The 25995-nt window shown below is 46.9% G+C and overlaps 1 protein-coding gene across 1 annotated transcript in view; it reads left to right on the forward strand.

Annotated features, from left to right (window-relative positions):
* Positions 1-13639: 13639 nt before the first annotated feature.
* The window catches only part of PRPF39 (pre-mRNA processing factor 39), a 165018-nt gene continuing 152662 nt past the window's right edge, over positions 13640-25995 (forward strand). Inside the window, exons 1-2 of the mRNA XM_030214447.1 lie at positions 13640-13761; positions 21314-21653. Coding sequence (XP_030070307.1) covers positions 21336-21653 — 318 coding nt within the window. The 5' untranslated portion in view covers positions 13640-13761; positions 21314-21335. The remainder of the gene's footprint in view (positions 13762-21313; positions 21654-25995) is intronic.

Genomic DNA, 25995 nt, shown 5'->3' on the forward strand with positions numbered 1-25995 from the left:
AAGGTTCTGTGAACACATACTTATTAGATTTAAATCGAATTATACATTTACAGGGAAAACATAGAACAAATGTTCCCCCAAGTTGCAAAATAGCAGGTTTCATTAACAAAAATTGTTTCCGTCTTTTCTGAGTCTCTTTTGAAACATCAGGAAACATATTTATTCTTAAACCAAGAAACACTTTCTCCTGGTTCTTAAAGAATAATCGAAGAAGCATTTGCTTATCAGGAATTAAAGCAACAGAGGCCACCTGTTATGGTCCTGTTGTGACTTGAGCAATGAGCTCTTGTGCCCCAACTGAGCACGGTGGATGAGAGCCGCGCCGCACTCGGTCAGGCAGCCGGACAACCCCTAGCTTCACCTGAGAAGCGACCACCGTTCCCTAGGAGTTGAGCCCCCAGGTGCAGGTGGCCACCAGGACTTTGGGATCCGGACAGGGTTGGGCCGCCCAGACCAGACTAGGTGGCAAGGCGGGCGTAACTCTGAGAGTGAGCCGGTACAGTCCAGAGAGCAAGCAGGCAGCAATGCAATGGGTAATCAGGTGCAGTCCAAAAGGTCAGGGCAGGCAGCAATCCACGGGTAATCAGGTACAGTCCAAAAGGTCAGGGCAGGCAGCAATCCACGGGTAATCGGGTTCAATCCTAAGGTCTAGTAACAGCTGACAGGAAAGGCAATGAAACGCATGAGATGAGCACCAAACCTCTATAAGCATAGAAGCCGAAGTAAAGTGTATGGGGAACAGTGGTCCTTAAGTAGTCCCCGCATTAGCTGTAACTTCGCGCAGCTGGAGGGAACACTCCAGATTGGTGCCTGCAAGGGAAAAGGTGGAGCCCCAGGATAGGCGTCCAATCCCATGCAACCAGGCAAAGCAAACAACCCACGCCGGAAACCGGCGCTGCTTCCGGAACGCCGCCAGACCACGTGGCCAACTTGGCTGGCCAACGCAACATGGCCGGCCAACCAGTCATGGCCGACCCTGGAGACCGGGCCCAGCAAGCCCGCGATCACATCAGCCGGACCCGTGCCCCCGGCCGGACGGCATGGCCAGCCAACCGAACCAGACCCAGCAAGACTGCTGCCGACGGACGCATGGCCGGCTATCGCCGCCGGGATGAGGGTTGGCGGCTATTCAGCCGTGCGGACCGCAACTCAGGTGAGGGACGTAACACCACCAAAATAGGAGCTTGTACTTGTTCTGTTTCAGAAGTTTCCAGAAATGTAGTCAAATTTTCTATCTCTTGCATCTCTTGAGATAATTCCTTTTGCGGAATATAATACACCTGATTAAAAGGTGGTATAGCTATTTCAGGTAATTCTAAGACTTCTTTAAGATATTTCTTTAACATATCATATGGATTAATAATTTTAATCCTAGGAAAATTTATAAATCTTAGATTATTATTCTGCATATAATTATCAAAAATTTCCGTTTTCCTTCTCTGGTTAACAATATCTTTCAACATAGTTGCTTGTAGTTGTCCTGAATCTGCAGCAATCTTCTCAAAATTTCTTTGTCTCTCAGTAATAGTTTTTATATCTTCTTCATTCTTCTTCATCTTTTGCTCAAGTTCAGTAATTTTCCCAGAGTTAATTTTCTGAGTGAAAATTAACATAAATTGCGAAATTAAATCCCATAGAGTCTAATGTTTGTTCTGCTGGTTTCTGCATTATTCTTAGAGGAACATTTTCAGATTGTTCCAGAAGTTTCAACTAGTTCATACCTTGTTTTCCTGCAGTCATTTCAACAGAGCTGCTCGTCTCAAATGTGCCTGTCCAGTCCTCGAGTTGCCCTTCGGTTTGTAGCTGAGCCTCCATCACTGGAATTCCCCTTACACTCTCAGGCTGGGGACCAAGTGATCCTACAAAGGGAGAGCTAGTCATCTGGGGCTGCGGGGGTGGAGTTCGCTGGTCGGGACTAAGAGTGATGTTCTGTCCCGAGGATGCCGAAACTTCCTGCTGTCCGCTGGAGGCCTCTAGGGGTTCGTTCCCGATCAGATGGTTCCGTCCCAAAGTTCCCACAAATCGGTCCATAGGACCCGAATAGGGTAAGGAAGGGAGTTGCGGAGCTCGGGCTGCACCTTCCCACATCGTTTTGGCATTTTCTTTAGCGGAACAAAGTGAGCTCTTCTCACAGCCTAGGTGCTGGCGGCCATCTTGGAGCGAAATTATTCTTGTCAGATGTTAAGAAATCTCTGACAATGTCTATATTAGTTATAGTATTTGTGGCAGATTGAATGAGAGTTGCTTGTGGAGTGCAGTCACTCTGAAGACATCAAAACCCCAGCCAGAAAACACTTAAGAGCAAACAGAGATGGACTAATAAAATTAATCTTTATTTTTAAGAAGATAGGATCCCCGCACTATGGAAAAATCTATTTCTCCTGACAGGTACACTAGAATAGTACCATACAGTCAGAGATAGGCAGGCAGTTTTTGTCCTTTATTTTATTTAAAGGTAATACAGGTATTGAAGACTTCTACATCAAGAATAGAAGGGCCCCAACGAAAAAGAACCTGAAGAAGAAAGAGAAAAAAAAAGAAGCTGAAAGTAAGATAAGTCTTTTCAACAAGTAAATACTACATATTCTACCCATTTGAGGGGAGAGAGAAACTGAGTAAAAGAAAGAATCAGACACTAATACTTACCTAAGAAAGGAGTTTCTCTATTGACATTACTAGAGGAAAAAAAAAGTGTTCCACCAGCCGTTGACCTAGCGGTAAGGTCTCACGCAGTAACTGGGCGGTAATGGTCTATGCACATAAAATGCCGATTACAGCAGACACGCGTCAAAAATGAAATGACCAGAAGGGCCACATGGTAACCGAGCGGTAACTCAAAATTGATGTACGTTGGGCGCACGTAGGTGCCTATCCAGCTTATTTTCGAAAGAGAAAGACGCGCATATTTTGACCCAAATCGGGAGACCGGCATCTTTCTCCCGTGGGCGCCCAAATAAGTATAATCAAAAGCCGATTTTGGGCGTCTCCAACTGCAACCTGTCACGGGAACGGACAAAGTTGACAGGGGTGTTTCGGAGGCATGGTGAAGGTGGGACTGAGGCGTGTTTATCGGCCGAGGAGAGATAGGCGCGCTCAGCCAATCGAAAAAAGAAGGCGCCAGAAGCAAGAATTTGGGTCACTTTTTCTGGACCCTTTTTTCTCACGAACAAGTCCCCCAAAAGTGCCCCAACTGCCCAGATGACCACCAGAGGGAATCGGGGATGACCTCCCCTGACTCCCCCAGTGATCACTAACCCTCTCCCACCCAAAAAAACAACTTAAAAAACCTTTTTTTTCCAGCCTGTATGCCAGCCTCAAATGTCATACCCAGCTCCATCACAGCAGTATGCATGTCCCTGGAGCAGTTGTTAGTGGGTGCAGTGGACTTCAGCAAGCTGGACCCAGGCCCATCCCCCCCTACCTGTTACACTTGTGGTGGTAAATGGGAGCGCTCCAAACCACCCCCAAAACCCACTGTACCCACATCTAGGTGCCCCCATTCAGCCATAAGTTCTATGGTAATGGTGTAGAGTTGTGGGCAGTGGGTTTTGAGGGGGGGATTTGAGGGGCTCAGCACACAAGGGAAGGGAGCTATGGACTTGGGAGGTATTTTAAATTTTTTTTAATTGTTACAAGTGCACCCTAGGGTGCCTGGTTGATGTCCTGGCATGTGAGGGGGACCAGTGCACTATGAATCCTGGCCCCTCCCATGACCAAATGCCTTGGATTTCTTCGTTTTTGAGCTGGACGCCTTCAGTTTCCATTATCGCTGAAAAACTAAACCGCCCAGCTCAAATCCGCCCAAATCCGATGCATTTGCCCGGCACAAACTGTATTATCGAAAAAAAAGATGGACGCCCATTTTTTTCCAAAACACGGTCTGTCCCGCCCCTTCACATACCCGTCCTCGGAGATAGACGCCCATGGAGATGGGCATTCCCGTTCGATTATGCCCCTCCACTTGGCTTAGTAAAAGGGCCCCTGTGTTTTTAAGCCTCACACAGTATCCCGCACCCGCATGCGCTGGCGTTTTTGCTGGGGCGTGGACGCTTGGAAGTGCTATGAGTTCCTGTCCGCCTGATATCCATGAATTGGATGGAATCAATTGAACCCGACCCTTGATTACGCTCAGGTAGCGAAACACAGGCTGTGTGGGGTGCAGGATACTGTGTGAAGCCTGCTGGTTGTGGAGGAGAATATTCTGGAAGCAATAACGAGTTTAATGATTGATAATATGGACAATATGGATAATCAATAAATTGCTTAAAAGGACAGCTGCTGAAGGAGCAGGTCATCAAGAAAAGTGACGACAGTGTGGTTGACAAGATGAAAATACAGTAAATTATTTAAATGAAGGTTTTGAAGGAGCTGTTAATTGTAACAAGAGTTGATGGTCAGGGTTCATGGTAGTAGTGAGGCACATGATGTATTAGTAAAATCTGGTGCAAGGCTTGGATGAATGTGGGGGTGTGAGTGTGTGTGTATCTGGTTTATTGATGATAAATGATTTTATAGGTTTGATATTTGTGATATAGAATAAAGAGTAATAAAAAAAAGTTGATATTATGTTGAATATGTTATAATAAAGGTATAAGGAGAAGGGGAATAATATATGAAATTCCCAATGTGGTTCACATGTTTTTGTAGGTGTGTTTGCAGCGTTCCTTTATTTATTTATTTGTTGCATTTGTATCCCAAATTTTCCCACCTATTTGCAGGCTCAATGTGGCTTACATTGTACCGTAATGGCGATTGCCAATTCCGGATCAAGAAATACATAGTGGTATTGTAGTAAAGTTCATACATAAAGTAAGTAGTCAAAGTTTTTTCTGGGGTAAGAAATCAAGTGGTATTGCGTTAAAGTTCAGTAATTGACAGGGTAGGTGAAGTAGTCAGGTATTGAAAGTTCATTTTATCTATTTCTAGTATCGGTTTCCTTGTCTGGTATTTAGGATGGATCAATTATTTATTTATAATAAAAAGTAAATTATGGTATGCCTTTTTGAACAGGTTGGTTTTTAGTAATTTTCGGAGGTTTGTTTGGTCATGCATTGATTTTATGGCCTTTGGTAGTGCATTCCATAATTGCGTGCTTATGTATGAGAAGCTGGATGAATATGTTGATTTATATTTTAGTACTTTGCAGCTAGGGTAGTGGAGGTTCAGGAATGTTCATGCTGACCTTTTTGTGTTCCTGGTTGGTAAGTCTATGAGGTCTTTCATGTAGATTGGAGCTTCGCCGTGAATAATTTTGTGTACCAGGGTGCAGGTTTTGAATGTAATACGTTCTTGAAGTGGGAGCCAGTGTAATTTTTCTCTTAGGGGTTTGGTGCTTTCATATTTAGTTTTTCCAAGAATGAGTCTGGCTGCTGTGTTTTGAGCAGTTTGGAGTTTCTTAATGAGTGGAGGAGTGGCCTAGTGGTTAGGGTGGTGGACTCTGGTCCTGGGGAACTGGGGAACTGAGTTCGATTCCCACTTCAGGCACAGGCAGCTCCTTGTGACTCTGGGCAAGTCATTTAACCCTCCATTGCCCCAGGTACAAATAAGTACCTGTATATGTAAGCCGCATTGAGCCTGCCATGAGTGGGAAAGTGCAGGGTACAAATGTAACAAAACAAACAAACATTTGTTCTTTGCATCTGGCATACATTGCATTACAGTAATCTAGGTGGCTTAGTACCATTGATTGTACCAGACTGCGGAATGTTTCCCTTGGGATGAAAGGTTTTACTCTTTTGAGTTTCCACATTGAATAGAACATTTTCTTTCTTGTGTTTTTCGCTTGGATTTCTAGAGTGAGATTTCAGTCAATTGTGACTCCGAGAATTTTCAGGGTTTCTGAAACAGGAAGGGTGTACTCTGGGGTATTTATGGTGGTGGGTATGTACGTGTTGTATTGTGATGAGAGGATGAGGCATTGAGTTTTTTCTGCGTTCAGTTTTAATTGAAATGCATCCACCCATGAATTCATGATTTGGAGACTGTGTTTAATTTCATTTGTGATTTCTGTGAGATCATGTTTGAACGGGATGTAGATCGTGACATCGTCTGCGAAGATGTAAGGATTAAGGCCTTGGTTGGATAGCAATTTGGCTAGGGGTGCCATCATTAATTTGAAACGGGTCGGTGACAGCAGTGATCCCTGTGGCACTCCACATTCTGGTTTCCACGGTGATGATGTGTTCGAGTTTGAGATCACTTGGTATGTTCTTGTGGTTAGGAAGCCTTTGATCCAGCTGAGTATGCTTCCGCCGATCCTGAAGTATTCTAGTATGTTCTAGTATGTTTGATAAAGCGTCTAGCGAAACTTGGTCAGAGTGAAGGCAACATGTATATTTGGAGTGTATCATCAACGGGAAACCTGTTTTGGGTTACACACAGAGTTTTGAACACTGTGTGTATCCCAAAACTTTACAATTTAAATTTTCAAGTTTGATTCTATCAAGTCTTCTGTGATGGTGACATTGCATGATGTAAAGTTGTCAACTTTATGTATCTTTAAAGTGGAGTACTGAAGAAACCAACTATAAATTTGGCCACAGAATTGACTAGCTGGTAAATTCCTTTTTAAATTAATATCGGACTGTTACCCCCTAGGGGTTTCATAGGGAAAACCCCAGGGAGGGAAAATGGATAATTTTATTCTGAGTATTTCCCTTGTGTTTTACTCAGGATTTTGTATCTCCTTCAATTGTTTGGTTTATATGAACAGTGTATCTATTGTACATCTTGCTATTACAATAAACATGTGCACTAAATTGGTTTACATTTTGTTGGAATGTTCAGATATGAAGTAATAACAATGTATTTACTTGATATAAGATTAATATACTTTATGCACATTTTGATTCCTGTGTTTGAGTTAAAATTTAGTGCCAAGAAGTGCAGACTGATGCACTTGGGATGCAAAACCCCAAAAGAATGAGATTAGTAAGCTCGACTCAGGAGAGAGACCTTGGGGTGATGGTGTCCGAGGATCTGAAGGTGAAGAAACAGTGCAATAAGGCGGTGGCCATGGCCAGAAGGATGCTAGGCTGCATAGAGAGGGGTATAACCAGGAGAAGAAAGGAGGTGTTGATGCCTCTCTACAAGTTTTGGAAGCTGCATCTTACTAAAGATGTAAAAAGATTGGAAGCGGTTCAAAGAAAAGATACAAAAATAGTATGGAATTTGATTTGCTAACTGTACGAGGAGAGACTTGCTGACTTGAACATGTATACCTTGGAGGAATGGAGAAACAGGGGTGACATGATACAAATATTTGAAAGGTATTAATCCGCAAACAAACCTTTTCTGGAGACGAGAAGGCGGTAGAACTAGAGGACATGAATTACTACTACTACTACTACTACTACTACTACTACTTAACATTTCTAGAGCGCTACTAGGGTTACGCAGTGCTGTACAAAATAAACAAAGAAGGACGGTCCCTGCTCAAAGGAGCTTACAATCTAAAGACGAAATCTCAAGTTGGGCAGTCTAGATTTCCTGGGTAGAGGTGTAGAGGTTAGGTGCCGAAGGCGACGTTGAAGAGGTGGGCTTTAAGCAGGGATTTGAAGATGGGCAGGGAGGGGGCCTGGCGTATGGCCTCGGGGAGTTTGTTCCACGCGTTGGATGAGGCGAGACAGAAAGGGCGGAGCCTGGAGTTGACGGTGGTGGAGAAGGGTACTGAAAGGAGGGATTTGTCTTGACAGCGGAGGTTTCGGGTAGGAACGTAAGGGGAGATGAGGGTTGAGAGGTAAGGAGGGGCTGCAGATCGAGTACATTTGTAGGTTAGTAGCAGAAGCTTGAATTGAATGCGGTACCTGATTGGAAGCCAATGAAGTGACTTGAGGAGAGGGGTGATATGAGTATATCGGTTCAGGCGGAAGATAAGATGTGCAGCAGAGTTCTGAACGGATTGAAGGGGGGATAGGTGGCTAAGTGGGAGACCAGTGAGGAGTAGGTTGCAGTAGTCAAGGCGAGAGGTAACGAGAGCGTGGATGAGAGTTCGGGTGGTGTGCTCAGAGAGGAAAGGGCGGATTTTGCTAATGTTATAGAGGAAGAAGCGACAGGTCTTGGCTATCTGTTGGATATGCGCAGAGAAGGAGAGGGAGGAGTCGAAGATGACACTGAGGTTGCGGGCAGATGAGACGGGAACGATGAGGGTGTTATCAACCGAAATAGAGAGTGGAGGTAGAGGGGAAGTGGGTTTGGGTGGGAAGACAAGAAGTTCGGTCTTGGCCATGTTCAGTTTCAGGTGGCGGTTGGACATCCATGCAGCAATGTCGGATAAGCAGGCCGAAACTTTGGCCTGGGTTTCCGCAGTGATGTCAGGTGTGGAGAGATAAAGCTGGGTGTCATCAGAATAGAGATGATACTGGAAGCCATGAGACGAGATCAGGGAGCCCAGGGAAGAGAAGATAGAGAAAAGAAGGGGTCCAAGGACAGAACCCTGAGGGACTCCAACAGAGAGCGGGATAGGTGTGGAGGAAGAACCATGAGAGTGTACTCTGAAGGTACGATGGGAGAGATAAGAGGAGAACCAGGAGAGGACAGAGCCCTGGAACCCAAAAGAGGACAGTGTGTCAAGAAGTAAGTTGTGATTGACAGTGTCAAAAGCGGCGGATAGGTCGAGGAGAATGAGGATGGAGTAATGACCTTTGGATTTGGCGAGGAACAGGTCATTACAGACTTTGGATAATGCCGTTTCTGTCGAGTGAAGTGGGCGAAAGCCCGATTGAAGCGGATCGAGGATGGTATGAGAGACGAGAAAATCAATGCAACGGCTGTGAACGGCGCGTTCAAGTATTTTGGAGAGGAAGGGTAAGAGGGAGATGGGGCGGTAGTTGGAGGGACAAGTAGGGTCAAGTGAAGGTTTTTTGAGGAGAGGTGTGACAACAGCATGCTTGAAGGTGTCAGGGACAGTTGCGGTGGAGAGAGAGAGGTTGAGGATATGACAGATGGGAGGGGTGATAGTGGGAGAGATGGTGGTAAGTAAGTTGGTGGGGATGGGGTCTGAGGAACAGGTGGTGCATTTCGAGGAGGAGAGAAGATGGGCGGTTTCCTCTTCGGTGATATCAGGAAAAGAGGAGAAGGAGGCCTGGGTTGATTTGTTAAGGGAGTGGGAGATAGGATGAAGGGGAGGAGAAGGTTTAGTGGTGAATTCGAGGTTGATCTTCTGGACCTTGTCGCGGAAGTAGTCAGCCAGTGATTGAGGAGAGAGTGAAGAGGGGGTGGGAGCGGAGGGCACTTTGAGGAGGGAGTTGAGGGTGGCGAAGAGACCACGAGGGTTAGAGCTGAGGGAATTAGTCAAGTGAGTGTAGTAATCCTGTTTGGTGAGGAATAGGGAGGACTGGAAGGAGGATAGCATGAATTTGTAGTGAATGAAGTCAGTATGGGTGCGAGATTTCCTCCATAGGCGTTCAGCCGATCGGGAGCAGGAGCGAAGGTAACGGGTGCAAGGGTTAAGCCAGGGCTGGGGATTAGTGCGCCTAGTGGGACGGGAAACAGACGGTGCAAGGGTGTCAAGGGCGGAGGAGAGAGTGACATTGTAGTTGGAGACAGCCTTGTCGACAGACTCGGAGGACGTAATGGACGGGAGGAGGCCAGAGATACTAGCGGATAAGGTGGGAGGGGTCAACTGCCTGGAGATTCCTGGAGGTAGTAGTTAGGGTTGGGCGGGACTGAGGGGGAGGGTGATGAAGTGTGAAAGTGATCAGGTGATGGTCAGAAATGGGAAGAGCAGAGACACAGAGATTAGAGGGCGTGCAGGTAGAAGAGAGGACGAGATCAAGACAGTGACCAGATTTGTGAGTAGGGGTGGTGGAGCTCAGTTGGAGGTTGAAGGAGGAGGTTAGGGTGAGGAATTGAGAAGTGTATGAGTCAGATGGGTTATCAGTGTGTATGTTGAAGTCACCAAGAATGAGGGATGGGGATGAGGGCTCGAGGAAAACGGAGAGCCAGGCATCGAAGTCAGTAAGGAAGGAAGGGAGGGACTTATCAGGGGGACGGTAGATGACTGCAACACGGAGTGGCAGCGGGTAGAATAGACGAATGGAATGGACTTCAAAGGATGAGAAGCAGTGAGACTGTGGTAGGAGGAGGGGTTGAAAACTGCAGGAGGGCGAAAGTAGTATGCCAACGCCGCCGCCGCGGCTAGCTGTGTGGGGCGAATGGGAGAAAAGGTAGCCTCCGTGGCAAAGGACTGCGACTGAGGCAGAGTTGGCGGGGGTGAGCCAGGTTTTGGTTAGGGCGAGCAGATGGAGGGAATGGGAGATGAAGAGATCATGGGTGAAGGTAAGTTTGTTGCAGATTGAGTGGGCATTCCACAGGGCACACGAGATGGGGAGGGAGGAAGGGGGGAGGAGGGGAATGGAGATGAGATTGGAGATATCGCGGGAACGTTTGCATAGATGAGACGAGGGCGAGGACATGTGTGGTGGGCCTGGGTTGGGATTGATGTCTCCCGCGGATAGCAGGAGAAGGAGCAAGAGAGAGCGGAGAAGGGTGGGGGAGGTAGGGCTCCGAAGGCGCCGAAGGCGGGATGCGCTGAGGAGGAATGGGGAAGGGTTCATGGCCGGAAGGAGGTGTTGGAGGTTGAGAGCTAGGAAGGAGGAGGAGGACAGTAGGGATGGTGAGGTGGTGGGGGTTAGGGGTAGGTAGGGTATAGCAGTAGTGGGCAGGACGGGGGGGGGGGATGGGTAGTGAGTTCGTGTGGTAGACAGCGGAGGGAGGGGGAAGAGATTGGGGAGGGATAAGGTTGAAGGGACTCAGGCGTAATGTCAGGAAGTTTTTTTTACCATCCAAAGTGGCTCGATCAATTAACAGTTGCTATTCAACTTTTTTATATATATATAAGGAGAAAAAAAGCCTCTGTATTCCCGTTTCAGTACATACTTGTGTCTGTTAAACCGGGATAGAATCTTCATAGGCTAAAAAAACCTCCTTGTACCTTGCTCAGCCCTGCCGTGCTCCTCTGATAATGAGCACGGCAGGGCTGAGCAAGCAGATTCACATCGCAGCATGAGATGTTTCCCTTGAGAAAGCCTGTACGGCGAAACGGGACCCCGTCGGGCATATCAGAGTGAAGCTAAATTGCAACTGCAAGGTCGGCACTAAAGATAAGTGTTCGTCAAAAGTGATGTGTTTTGATGTGTTTTGATGTGTTTTGTTGATTAAAGGTACAAGGAGTTTTTTTTAGCCTATGAAGATTCTATCCCGGTTTAACAGACACAAGTATGTACTGAAACGGGAATACAGAGGCTTTTTTCCTCCTTATATATATATATATAAAAAAAGTTGAATAAAAAAAGTTGAATAGCAACTGTTAATTGATCGAGCCACTTTGGATGGTAAAATTTCATTTGTTTCAAATATAGTGGTATTGTCCTATTATTTGTTTAAGGAAGTTTTTTTTTCACAGAGAGGTTGGTGGATACATGGAATGCCCTCCCACGGGAGGTGGTGGAGATGAAAATGGTAATGGAATTCAAACATGTGGGATAAACACAAAAGAAGCCTGTTTAGAAGGAATGGATCCACAGAATCTTAGCAGAGATTGGGTGGCAACACCGGTAATTTGTAAGCAAAACCAGTGCTGGGCAGATTTCTATGGTCTGTGTCCTGATTGTGACTGAATAGATATGGATGAGTTGGAGTGTAAATTTTAAGGGGCTTCAACATTACCTTCAGAACTTTTAGTACAAGACCAGTGGGCAGATTTCTACAGTCTGTGCCCTGAAAATGGCAAGGACAAATCAAACTAGGGTATACAGATAAAGTATCGCATACCATGTAAAATGAGTTTATCTTGTTGGGCAGACTGGATGGACCGTACAGGTCTTTATCTGCTGTCATTTACTATGTTACTATGTATATATGTTACTATACACACATTGCAAAAGTAAACAACTTCTAGAGAGAACATCCAAAACTTAATTTTTTATTTTCTCATTTCCATCTTCCAAAATTCTAGACAGCAGATGTACAGATAAGTAGGACCAAATGCAGTACAAAATAAATAAAGTCAGCAACAACACAGTTTATACCTAATTGTTCCACCACCCTTAGGATTCACCTTTGGGTTTAAAAAGCAAAACCATGTGCATGTAAGGACTAGATAAACGAATTATAACAAAGTTTAAAGGAAATGCCCTTAATATGTAATACTTGAGTGGAGACCCAGGCCAAGGTATCGGCCTGCTTATCCGACATTGCTGCATGGATGTCCAACTGCCACCTGAAACTGAACATGGCCAAGACCGAACTTCTTGTCTTCCCACCCAAACCCACTTCCCCTCTACCTCCACTCTCTATTTCGGTTGATAACACCCTCATCGTTCCCGTCTCATCTGCCCGCAACCTCGGTGTCATCTTCGACTCCTCCCTCTCCTTCTCTGCGCATATCCAACAGATAGCCAAGACCTGTCACTTCTTCCTCTTTAACATCAGCAAAATTCGCCCTTTCCTCTCTGAGCACACCACCCAAACTCTCATCCACGCTCTCATTACCTCTCGCCTTCACTACTGCAACCTACTCCTCACTGGCCTCCCACTTAGCCATCTATCCCCCCTTCAATCCGTTCAGAACTCTGCTGCACGTCTTATATTCCGCCTGAACCGATATACTCACATCACCCCTCTCCTCAGGTCACTTCACTGGCTTCCAATCAGATACCGCATTCAGTTCAAGCTTCTCCTTCTTACCTACAAATGCACTCAGTCTGCAGCCCCTCATTACCTCTCTACCCTCATCTCCCCTTACGTTCCCACCCGAAACCTCCGCTCACAGGACAAATCCCTCCTCTCAGTACCCTTCTCCACCACCGCCAACTCCAGGCTCCGCCCATTCTGCCTCGCCTCGCTTCACCTTATGCATGGAATCAACTTCCTGAGCCCCTACGCCAAGCCCCCTCCCTACCCATCTTCAAATCCTTGCTCAAAGCCCACCTCTTCAATGTTGCCTTCGGCACCTAACCTTTATACCTTTCAGGAAATCTAGACTGCCCCAATTTGACTGCCCCTACTTGACTGACTGTACATTTGTCCATTAGATTGTAAGCTCTTTGAGCAGGGACTGTCCTTCTATGTTAAATTGTACAGCGCTGCGTAACCCTAGTAGCGCTTTAGAAATGTTAAATAGTAGTAGCAATAATGAAACAGTGATGGAATATTCACTTAGCAAGCAGTCTGAGCCAGCAGATTTATTTTCCATTGAACATAATTAACTTTGTATGAACTTGGCAGCTAATAGTGTGCTGCTGAACTGGACAATGTTGGCACATTTTGACTGCCTCTGGACAAGTGGCGTAGCTACTACAGGGAATGTCTATAGCCAGTCCCTCCAAATGACAACGAACTCGTACTGAAACCGATGACACCAATACTTCTGTGCACATCCGTATGCTGCGCAAGCCAGCATGTCTGAAAATATGTGAGATTAAATAAAAAAGCTTCCAAGAATAAAGAACGACAACGAGGATGCAGCAGCCCGCAGGTTCGCTTGCTTTGTTTTGAGTGTACTATGACGTCGGTTGCGCGAGGAAGAGGAAACAAAGGCTAACCTAAGTGGCTTCAAGCTTTTGACGTCATCCCGACTCCGTCTTCAACCTATCTTCTTTCGGTTGCGACTTGCCCCCTCTGCTGCGACTTCCTGTTTCCGGCAAGGTGAGTGACTGCGGTCTGCGGCCCAAGAAAAAGACGTTTGTCCTAGTTGGCGGGACGCTGGAGAAGTAAAATTCCGGGGTCTGTCACGGGAAATCTGAAAGATAAATTTGGGAGGTATGTCGCAGGGGTGGCGAGCTTTAGAACGAGAAAGAAGTATCGGACAGGGAGGGAGGAAGACAGGCTGGATAGCGGGGAGTCGAAGGGAAAGGGAGACCACAAGAAGGGAGGTCGCGTGTGACGAGAAGTGAGGGTAGTCAAATGTGTGTGATTTGGTATTTTTACGCATATGCCCATGGTCCATCCTGGGACGTGCATGGTAGCTGCCATCTTGAGGTGTTCGTTATTTTTAAGCGGCAATATTAGTAGAAATATTTAAAACAACGTTCGGTCTCTTAATAGAATTATACATTCTTAACGAAAAATTCTTTTTAAATGGTTTTATTGATGTATGAGTAATCAAAGTTAATAATATAAGTATCACTAGAGCTGATGGATGACAATGTATGAGTTAACAGTAGAACAGAACAAAATAACTATCCAAAACTAAAAATAAACCATATTACAGAAGTTAGATTAAACTAGGGAGCAGATGATTCCAGGTAGGTATCAAGGGTTTTCCATATTCACAGTTTGTTTGTTTTTTGAGAGAGGTTTTCTGTTAGGACATAGAAGCTTGTTCATATTTTTTGTGTATGAATACCTGATTCCATCAAATGTAAACGGAAAACATAGAGCTATTTTTCTAGTGATCAGTTTCAAAGCAGTACATAAGCATGCTGGGACAGACCAAGGGTCCATGGAACCCAGCACCCTGTCACCGACAGCGGCCAAAAGAACAAGCAGTTTGTTACGCCCATCCTAGAAATACTGTATTATTCCCTCGTCCATTCAATAACATTCTATGGCGTTTTCCTCAAGGAAGCCGTCCATCCCCTTTTTTGAAGTCCGCTGAGTTAACCAGTTTCAAGTGCTAAAGACTTCTAAATTAGATGCTTTACTTAAAGTTGTTCTTGACATTAGTTGTATGATAACACATTTCAAATGTCCGACCAAAGACTTGAAGATTAGCACCAGAGTACCAACTTCAATTTTACAGGACCAGCATTTATCTGAAGAGGAAAAGCCACATAGTTTAGCTTTCTGAGGTGTTCAAAATGTTCAGTTTAAAAGGAAAAACATGGATTGAGTAATGGAAGAGGAGAGTGAGGCTCAGGGGCCTTTTGTCCATACAAGTTGGCACAGTTCATCAGGGATGTGATCTTGGACATCAATTTCCCAAATGTTCCTTTTTAAAGTCTGTTTCTTTATTCAAAGTCTTTCTGCAAATTTTCTGAGTTTGAATATTGTAGTGATTTGTTTTTTTACCTTTTTGAAATGGTTTGTAAAAAAAAATGAATGCACCAAGTGAAATAGAACAATATTCTGCAATAAAATAATCAATGGCTGTAGATTTGCTGATATTTCCATTGATCCTTTTATTTGATTTGAGAATATGCGTCATCTGTAGCTGATGGAAAAATTGTGTGTTGGGAAGGTGAAATTAATTTTGCATTGAGCAAAAGTCTTAATATTGCTGTTGGCTTAAAAACCAAGGGCCCGGCCCTGTTTACTAAGCTGCACTAGCGTTTGCTAATCATGTAGATAGATGCCTATAATATTCCTGTGGGCATCTACACGCTTAGCATGTGCTAATTCTTAGCACATGCTAAAAGCGCTAGCACACCTTAGTAAACAGAGCTCCAAATATTAAAGTTTTGCCAGTGTGTCCAGTTTATTGGTTTATGGACGATAAGAATATTATCATTGTTCCATAATATAATATCAAATGATGACTTGATGTTCTTTGGAAGGGTATCATTCAGTTTATTGAAGGATAACATAGTGGCTGAAATTACTGGAGAAATTGCATTCCATTTATTAGATTTATTGTTAGTATCATATAAAATACAAAGAGGTAATGGATGACAAATTTTTCTACCTCTAACCTTAGAAGTATCAGTTAAACACTAACTATAGCCCTCATTAAGGATAAAGGCTGAATGGTAATGTATAAAATTGAGGAAATTTACTCCGCCAAATTCCTTAAAGAATTTTAGAATTCTCAGGTCTATATGTGGTGGCTTAGACTTCCACAAGAACTGTGATAATAACTTGTCCATGGCCGTAAAAAAGAGGGAAGGCAAAGTGACTGAAAGCATGCTGAGCATATAATTAATTCTGGAGGCAAGAATCATCTTAATTGTTTCTAGTTGTCCTACCAGCTCAAAAATGACAGAGTCCAGTCTGAGAGAGAACTCTTAATAGTTTGAATGATGTTATTGTATTTTTTTCAACTGTTTCTTGAATTGTTCGACAGAGATAAATTCCTGAATATTTAATGTAGTAATGGCAGACATTCTATTTATTTTGACATTTATACCCCACATTATCCCGAGCATACTAGATAGAGTTCAATGTGGCTAACAGTAAATAAACAGACAAGATTCTGTTTTATCCCAATTGATTTTGTAACCGGAGATTTTAGGAAATGATTCAGTAGTAGAAAAAGCATGGGGTATTGATGAAATGAATACGTAAAGTAGTAAAAAGAATTTTGCCTAAGTGTCATTGCCAGTGGCTTTATTGCTAAATTAAAATGGGTAACAAAGGGCAATCTTGACTCATACCTCTGGACACAGAGAAAGGAACTGAGTGATAACCCAAAAGCAAAAGGTTTTGCCAATGGTAAATGTATAGAAACGCTATTATTTGTGTAAAATTAGAGTCAAATCTGCACCAAGGGAGAATTTGAAATATTGCCATTCCACTTTGTTGAAATCTTTTGCTTTGTCCAGAGATTATTTATTGGGATTTATTAACCGCCTTTATGAAGAGATTCACACAAGGCAGTATACAGTAAGTACAGTTTAACATCAAACACAATTTTTTGTTAACAGTATAACAATAGTAAAATGTACAAGTATAAACACAAATACAATGAAAGAGGAAAACTTGAAAAGTGCTATTTGAAACCTAATAATAAGACTACCATGAAACAGGATCAAAAATATACACATTTAACAGCACTGGAATTCAGGTAACATAGAAATGATATGATCCAAGCATAATAGTGATGAAATATCTAATAAGCACACAATTAGAACATTCAAATAACATTGCTATGATACTAATTCTTTTCTACAATACAGCTTACCATACAGATATATAGATGGGGACAACTAATATATCTTTTTGAGTGTTAAGGAAAGTATGTTAAAGAATAACCAAAAGTTACCAGTGGTGTCGCAATTAGACATAAAACTGTGTTGATCAGGATGAATGATAAAATTTGTGAAAATCTTAGGGCAATAACTTTTGCGTAAATTTTACTTTCCTTGTCATTAACAGCAGATGAATCCATGAACTGATGAGTTGTATCTGCCTACCAGTAAGTGGAGATAGAGAACACTGAAAGCACATGGTGTTCCTGGACGCCCAGCCCCCCTCTGCCTTCAGTATGTCTCTATCTCCCAGCAGGTGTGGACGTCGCTTTCTCAGCTCCTGGATTTCTGCCTGGGGTGGCTCCTGTGCTTTGCCAGTAGAGCGGGGGAGGGGGGGGTGGTTGTGGCTGGTGGTGCCCACTTTAAAGGCATTCTTGGTTTTCCCTGTCCCTGCCTTACCCCATTCCCCCTCCTCCTGCAGTTCCTCTGTGGCTGCCTGCCTCTAACTTTCCTCACAGTAAAAAAAAAAAAAATCTGAGGCTTTCTCCAGAGCTCCTGGTTCGGTGCAGCTTGACCAAAGCTCGTTTGACTCGGTCTCCTGAGGTGAGAGTGGTGCCCAGCCCCTCCGGGGAGATTCCCATTGACAGCGCTGTGCTCTATGCGGGGTAAGTTTTGGCACGAAGGCTCCATTTTGTTTTCTGTATTTGATGCTTGCTGAAGGGGTTAAACGCTGCTCCCCCTGTGGGAAATGCAGATCAGCAGCGGGGCTTTGCAGCACATGCTGCCTAGATGCTAATGCTGGCATGAGCATGGCGGTTGGCGATTCTTTCCGCCTTTCGGAGTTGGCAGCGGGTGCCAACTTGGAGGCGCTGCGTGACTCGACCCTTGCGGTTGTGGAGGGGTCTGAGTGTAGGGGGATGCTTTGTTTCGAGGTCTCTAGAGGAGCTATTGCCTCCGCTTCCCCCAGTGTGGGGGCAGATGTACAGGGTGAGTGTTTCTCCCCTGAATTTGTGCTGCTGATGCATAAGGCTTTTATGTTAAAAAGAGCACTGCCTGAGGCTCTTGACAATTCCTTTCGGACTGGGTTGCCTCCAGTTCTTGATACCCCAGCGTCTGCTGGATACTTTTTCTTCCCCCGAGCTTTTGGCTGACGCTAAGCATAGATGAGTGAATACCCCGTCTTATGGGGACTTTTCACTCTGTTCTCCCCCGTGGTCTAGTTTTGGGGAGTCTGAGGGGTCTGGCAGGCCCTCACGGACTGATGATCCAGACGAGGGTGGCTGCTTGCCACAGGAGTTGGATGACCCTAAAGCGGTTCGGATTTTCCAACGTGACGAGCTGCCAGCTCTTATTTCTGATGCCTTACAGGCCCTTTGTATTGAAGAGCCTGACGAGGGCGCTTCAGCTTCTATTAATCCTTGGATGGCTAGTACTAAGAAGCCTTCTCGGGCTTTTCCCGTGCATACTTCCATCCAAGAGCTTTTTTCAGCTCAATGGTCTGACCCTAATGGTCCATTGAAGGTGGCCAGGGCTATGTGTCACCTTTACCCTTTGAGTGAAAGTCAGTTGGCCCTCTTTGGGTGCCTAAAGTGGATGCGTTAGTCACAGCTGTGTCTAAAAAGACTACTCTCCCAGTGGAGGGAGGGGTCGCTTTGAAAGATATGCAGGACCGGTGGCTCGAATACGCGCTGAAGCGGTCCTTTGAAATCTCGGGCCTTTCCTTACGGGCAGCTGTTTGCAATTCCTATGCAGCCCGGGCCTGCCTTTCCTGGTTGCAGCAGGCGGTTGAGCAGCCCGCCGATGGAGCGGGTTCCCTTGCTGAGGTCGGCTCACGTATGGAGTCTGCCCTGTCTTTTTTGGCTGATGCCCTTTATGATCTGGTCAGAGCTTCGGCTAAGCAGATGTCGGTGGCGGTTGCTGCCCGCTGCCTTCTTTGGCTTCGGCATTGGACGGCTGACATGGGGCTAAGGGACAGAAAACACAATACTTATTTCCTCTCTCTCTCTCTCCCGCCCCCTCCCACCACATTAGATATCATAGCTTTGCTGGTGGGGATGCTAGAGCTCCACCAGTCGAAGAAATCCACTGCCGAAGAGGCCCCCGTCCTATTGTGCTGCCTCAGGAGCGATGAAATTGGCTCCGGTACTCCCCGAACATGCTCAGTTTATGCACAAGTTGAGCATGCTTGGGGAGTGCAAGCATTGGCAACTGGAAGCACCCTGCTGACTTCTCGCTCCTGAGGCAATATGAGGAAGAAGGGGATGACACAGCCAGCGGATTTCTTTGGCTAGTGGAACTTGAGCTACCCCACCAGCAGTTCAACAGATACTGCAGGTTCGGAGGGGGCCCTGATCCCAAAGGAGAGGGCCCGGGTCTCCAAGGCCCCTCCGTACCCCTCCCCTGTGGCTATGCCACTGATTAAAGGCTTAGCATCTTCCTTTCTCCCACCTCTAGGTCCAACTCTCTCTACCTTCTACCCCCAGGTCCATTATCTCTCTTCCCTCTCTCCCAACCTTCCCCCCCCCCCACCCCACCCCAGAGTCCAACCACCTCTTTCTTTCTTTCTTCCCCCCCCCCCCCCCAATGATATCTCTTCCCCCTCCGAGTCCAACACCTCTTTTTCTTCCTTTCCATCCCAGGCTAACTATCTCTTTCCCTTCCTCTCTTCTCCCTCCATCTTTCTCTCCCTCAATTTGGTATTTCTCCTTATTTCTCCCTTCTCCCTCTGTTCAAAGGCCAGTATTATTATTATTATTAGCATTTGTATAGCGCTACCAGACACAGGCAGCGCTGAACACCTGTATCTCTCCCTTCCCCTTTTAGCCCTGCCCATGGTTCTCTCTCCCCCCCCCCACCACACAAGGTTCGCTCTTAATTCCCACCACCCAAAATTCTTCTTTTTGATTACCCGTAAACTGTATGGACTACTGTTTGTGCACTTTCTCTCAATTCCCTCTCTCCCTTCCCCAGTCTGCCAGCAGCTCTCTCTCCCCTCACCTTCCCTTCTCACTAAGTTTATCTTTTCAGTAAGCCTTTTGGTCCAGCAGCAGCGGCAGTCGTACTAAAAAGCTGCTTTCACCGGGCCTTCCCTCTGACCTGTCCTGCTGCTGTCTGACACAACTTCTTGTTTGGGATGGGTCAGAGGGAAGGCCCAGTGCAGGCAACTTTTCAGTATGACTGCCGCTGCAGGGCCGAAGACTTACTGAAAAGTGAAAAGGTAAACTGGGAGGGGAGGGAGAGATGTTGGACTGTGCTTAGTGGGGAGAGATGTGGGAGGGAGGTAGAAGATGAATAATCATGATTAATTTTTTAAAATTATGATTAACACTTTAATCATTGTTAACAGCAATTAACCCTACAGCCCTATATAAAAGCAGTTAGAAAATAGGCTTTTACTGTTTTCCTTGATCCATACCCCTTCTGAGAGAGAACATAAGAATAGCCAAACTGTTTCAGACCAGTGGTCATCTAGCCCAGTATCCTGCTTCCAGTAGTGGCCAGTTCAGGTCACAAAGTATCTGGCAGAAACCCAATTAATTTCAACATTCCATGCTACCAATCCCAGGGCAAGCAGTGGCTTCCCCCTTGTCCATCTCAATAACAGAGTATGGATTTTTCCTCCAGGAACTTGTCCAAATCTTTTTTTAAACCTAGATACGCTGACTGCTGTTACCACATCCTCTGGCAGTTCTAGAGCCTAACTATTCTTTGTGTGAAAATATATTTCTTCCTATTTGTGTAAGTATTTCCATGGAAATACTGTTCTACACCACTCAGGATTTTATAGACCTCAGTCATATCCCCACTCATCTCTTTTGCAAGCTGAAAAACCCTAATCTCTTTAGCCTTTCCTCATATGGGAGGAGTTTCATCTCCTTTATCATGTTGGTAATTTACTGGTAGTGGACCCAATCATTAAAACTATTTTATAAAGGTCTAAAGAATAGTTCCAAAATTTTTCAGGAGGTAAAGTTTTTCATCAGTGAAGTGTGTTCTGTTTGAGAAGACTTTATTTCTAATGTGTGGAACAAATAGGTTAAAAACTTATTCATTCAATCTCTGCTAAGCTTATGAGTATCCATTCCTTCAGGAATCCTGTTCAGAAGGAATGGATACTCAGAAGCTTAGCGGAGATTGGGTGGCAGCACCGGTGGTGGGAGGCGGGACTAGTGCTGGGCAGACTTCTACGGTCTGTGCCCAAATCAAGGTCAGCTATACACATAAAGTAGCAAATATGAGTTTATCTTGTTGGGCAGACTGGATGGACCATACAGGTCTTTCTCTGCCATCCTCTACTATGTTATTATTATTTTGTACTGTGGAGTGAACATATTGCTTAGCTATACAAAATTTGTGAAGGGAAAAAAAAGGTCAGCTGTAGGGACTTTTTTTAATTTTTTAATTCTGATATATTTGCTGTTGTTAGAATTTGACTCGGTCTTTGTTCTTTACTGTATGTTTCCTAGAAGGAGAAATATTGATATTGTTATGGAGAGCACAAAAAAGAAAGAATTGAGTCAACTGAATGCCAAAGGTTCTAACAATGATGGCCCAAAGAAGAATGATGCAGGAAAAGAGCCTACTGATGTTACTGCTGATACCACAGTTGTAGAAATGGAACAGTCTCCTGTTGGTTCTCCCACCACAAAGGAATCTGTAGAGGTGGTTGTACAGGGACGTGCTGAACAGTCATCTGAGAGAGAACTTCCATTTCCTTCGCAGTTTGAAAAGTTTTGGAAGGTCGTAGAACAGAATCCTCAGGATTTTTCAGGCTGGACATATTTACTTCAGTATGTGGAGCAGGAGGTTAGTGTAAAAATGTTTATTACTTTACAAAGAAGTTAAAATAACAAGAAAGTCCAGGTTGAAATCCTATAGCAGTGACCTTGGGCAAACTGCTTTAATCCTCCATTACATTGGGATGACTAGGGGTGGTGCTGGAAATGCATGTTTGTTGCAGCCCCAATAAGCTGCTTGCAGTTTGGTACTTTCAACCTGCTGTTTGGGACTTTGCACTAGGACCAAACAAGTATTTATGTGCATGACTATATTAATTATCAGTTTTTAAGACAATTTTCATTGATACAGTTTTGCAGAATCCTAGAATTTGTAAGTTAGTTTAAATTGATTTTTATTCTTAATTCAAAAAACCCTTGATATTTTCCTGCATCTCTACTTTCTGTCCCTAGTGGGCTTGCAATATTTTTTTTTTTTTGTACCTGGGGCATTGGAGGGTTAAGTGATTTGCCCAGGGTCACAAGGAGCTGCAGTGAGAATCGAACCTAGTTTCTCATGTTCTCAGGCCACTGCATTAATCACTGCTATATGCTGTAACCATTATTCTGTGTGTGCACCACTGGAGGACTAAGGAAGTCACTAGTGGAGTAGAACTTGAGAGAAGCCAGAGCTGCTTCTGGAGCCACAGCTGTTAGAGAAGGGGAACAGAAAGAAAGGAACAACAAAAGTGAAGGAAAAAAAAAGTGTTTGGAGGACATGAAAGGTTGAAGTGAGATGTGAGGTAGGAGATAAGGGGAGTGCTGGAGTTAGTGGCGTAGCTACAGGGGGCCTTGGGGACCCAGCCCCCCCCCCCATCCCTCTCTCAGGCCCCCCATGCTGGTGGTCAAAGAGGTGCCTGATCATAGGCACCTGTATAAGATGAACCTCCAAATATGAAAATATGCCTCAAAGTCTCTCACTTCCAAATTAGATTTAGTGGAGGTATGGCGGCTTAAGCATCCAGGGCAGAGGTCATATACATTCTTTTCCCATTCACAGAATACCTATACCAGAATACATATGATATGGTGTAGTCGTAAATTCTCCGAGGACAAGCAGGCTGCTTGTTCTCACGACTGGGTGACGTCCGCGGCAGCCCCCACCAACCGGAAAAAAGCTTCGCGGGACGGTCGGCACGCAGGGCACGCCCACCGCGCATGCGCGGCCGTCTTCCCGCCCGTGCGCGACCGCTCCCGCCAGTTTCTTTTTTTCCGCGTCTGGAGAGAGTCGTGCCTCGCCGCTCTCTCTGATTCAGCCGCCGGATTTTCGATCGCGTTTACGCGGATCGTGCTTTTTCTTTGTTTAACTATTGTTTAGTTACCGTCCGGTTTCTTTAAAAAAAAAAAAAAAAGAAACCCTGCGCGTGTGGAGCACGCGCTCCCTTTTTCCCTCGCTTCCAGCGGGGACGCTGCATTGCGGCCTAGTGGCCGCACGGTCGTTTTCCTTTTCGTGGTGTGATTTCAGCCACCATTGACGACTTTGACTTCGCCGACGCGATTTTTCCGTCGATGTCCTCAAGGGTCCCGAGTGGATTTAAAAAGTGTGGTCGCTGCGGCCGGCCGATCTCGCAGACCGACACCCACGCTTGGTGCCTCCAGTGCCTCGGGCCGGAGCACAATATCAAGTCGTGTTCCCTGTGTCTCGGTCTCCGGAAACGGACTCAGGTTGCGAGGCAAGTTCTGCGGGACCGTCTTTTTGGAACTTGCGCCGGCCCCTCGACGTCGACCTCGACGGCATCGGTATCGACGCCCGGTCCTTCGGTACCGGTATCGATGCCCGAGACATCGGCACCGATGGCATCGACCCCAGGAGAACAGGTCCCGTCGGCCCGCCGGTCCGCTGGCGAGGGTAGAGGTGAGCGGCCGCGTGGGCAGTCGGCCCCGGTCACTCCCTCAGCCCGTGGCCCTCGGGACCGAACCCTGTCTGACCCGGCTCCTCGGGACCGAGGGGGATCGTCCTCCTCCTCCTCCATACCTCCCGGCACCGGTGACGCGCATCGGAAGAAAGACAAGAAGCGTCGTCACCGGTCGCCCTCGGTGCATCCGGACATCGGAGAGGAGGCGGCGCCGAAGCGTCATCGTCGAGAGGAGAGGTCCCCGTCGGTCGTGGAGGTACCGACGCGTCAGGGTTCCGGCACCTCGGTGCCGTCTCCTGGCCCCCATCAGCTTCTGGCACCGACACCCCTACCGGCCCCACCGCCTTTCCCGGCAGCGGGCCTGGACGAGTGCCTCAGAGCCATCCTTCCGGGGATCCTGGAAGGGCTGATGCGCCAGGCTGTGCCGGCGCCGGGGGTGCTTGCGCCCTCGGCGCCGATGTCTGTGGCGCCGGTGAGCTCTAGGCCGGGGCCGTCGACACCGCCGCTGCTTGCGGCGCCGGTCTCGACCGCCACGCAGGTGGAGTCCCCGTCGACGTCGATGGAGGGAGCTCCGTCCCCGCCGGCGCGGGAGTCCACCGCTCGACGACACCGAGACCTCGGTGCCTCGACGTCGAGCCGGGTCCGGTTCAGGACTCAGCTACATGAGCTTATGTCCGATACGGAGGATGAGGACTCGTGGGGGGAAGAGGAGGACCCTAGATATTTCTCCTCAGAGGAGTCTACGGGCCTTCCCTCGGACCCCACGCCTTCACCGGAGAGGAAGCTCTCACCCCCCGAGAGCCTCTCCTTTGCCTCCTTTGTGCGGGATATGTCTATCAGCATTCCCTTCCCCGTGGTCTCTGTGGAAGAGCCGAGGGCCGAGATGCTCGAGGTCCTCGACTATCCATCGCCACCTAGAGAGTCCTCCACGGTGCCGCTGCACAATGTCCTCAAGGAGACACTGCTTCGGAACTGGGTGCGACCGTTAACTAACCCCACCATTCCCAAGAAAGCAGAGTCCCAATACAGGATCCACTCCGACCCAGAGTTAATGCGGCCCCAATTGCCCCATGACTCGGCGGTCGTGGATTCTGCTCTCAAGAGGGCACGGAGTTCGAGGGATACCGCCTCGGCGCCCTCGGGGCGGGAGTCTCGCACTCTGGACTCGTTTGGGAGGAAGGCCTACCAATCCTCCATGCTCGTGACCCGCATCCAGTCATACCTGCTCTATATGAGCATTCACATGCGGACCTATGTGCAACAACTGGCGGACCTGGTCGAGAAGCTCCCGCCGGAGCAGTCCAGGCCTTATCAGGAGGTGGTCAGGCAGCTGAAGGCGTGCAGAAAGTTCCTGTCCAGGGGTATCTACGACACCTGTGACGTGGCATCTCGTGCTGCGGCCCAAGGTATAGTGATGCGCAGGCTCTCATGGCTGCGTGCCTCTGACCTGGACAACCGCACCCAGCAGAGACTGGCCGACGTCCCTTGCCGGGGGGATAACATTTTCGGTGAGAAGGTCGAGCAGATGGTGGACCAACTGCATCAGCGGGAAACCGCCCTCGACAAGCTCTCCCACCGGGCGCCTTCAGCATCCACCTCCACAGGTGGACGTTTTTCCCGGGCCCGGCAGGCTGCACCCTATTCTTTTGCAAAGCGTAGGTACAACCAGCCGGTCCGAAGGCCTCGTCAGGCACAGGGACAGCCCCAGCGCGCTCGTTCTCGTCAACAGCGTGCGCCTAAGCAGCCCCCTGCGCCTCCACAGCAAAAGCCGGGGACGGGCTTTTGACTGGATCCACGGGAACATAGCCGCCCTACAAGTGTCCGTACCGGACGATCTGCCGGTCGGAGGGAGGTTAAAAATTTTTCACCAAAGGTGGCCTCTCATAACCTCCGACCAGTGGGTTCTCCAAATAGTGCGGTGCGGTTACGCCCTGAATTTGGCCTCCCTGCCACCAAATTGTCCTCCGGGAGCTCAGTCTTTCAGCTCCCATCACAAGCAGGTACTTGCAGAGGAACTCTCCGCCCTTCTCAGCGCCAATGCGGTCGAGCCCGTACCACCCGGGCAGGAAGGGCTGGGATTCTATTCCAGGTACTTCCTTGTGGAAAAGAAAACAGGGGGGATGCGTCCCATCCTAGACCTGAGAGGCCTGAACAAATTCCTGGTCAAAGAAAAGTTCAGGATGCTTTCCTTGGGCACCCTTCTGCCAATGATTCAGAAAAACGATTGGCTATGTTCCCTGGATTTAAAGGACGCATACACTCACATCCCGATACTGCCAGCTCACAGACAGTATCTCAGATTCCGCCTGGGCGCACGGCACTTTCAGTATTGTGTGCTGCCCTTTGGGCTCGCCTCTGCCCCACGAGTGTTTACAAAGTGCCTCGTGGTGGTAGCGGCCTACCTACGCAAGCTGGGAGTGCACGTGTTCCCATATCTCGACGATTGGCTGGTCAAGAACACCTCGGAGGCGGGAGCCCTCCGGTCTATGCAGTGCACTACTCGACTTCTGGAGCTGC

Source organism: Microcaecilia unicolor, chromosome 9 (genome assembly GCF_901765095.1).
Source record: "Microcaecilia unicolor chromosome 9, aMicUni1.1, whole genome shotgun sequence".
Classification (NCBI taxonomy): Eukaryota; Metazoa; Chordata; class Amphibia; order Gymnophiona; family Siphonopidae; genus Microcaecilia; species Microcaecilia unicolor.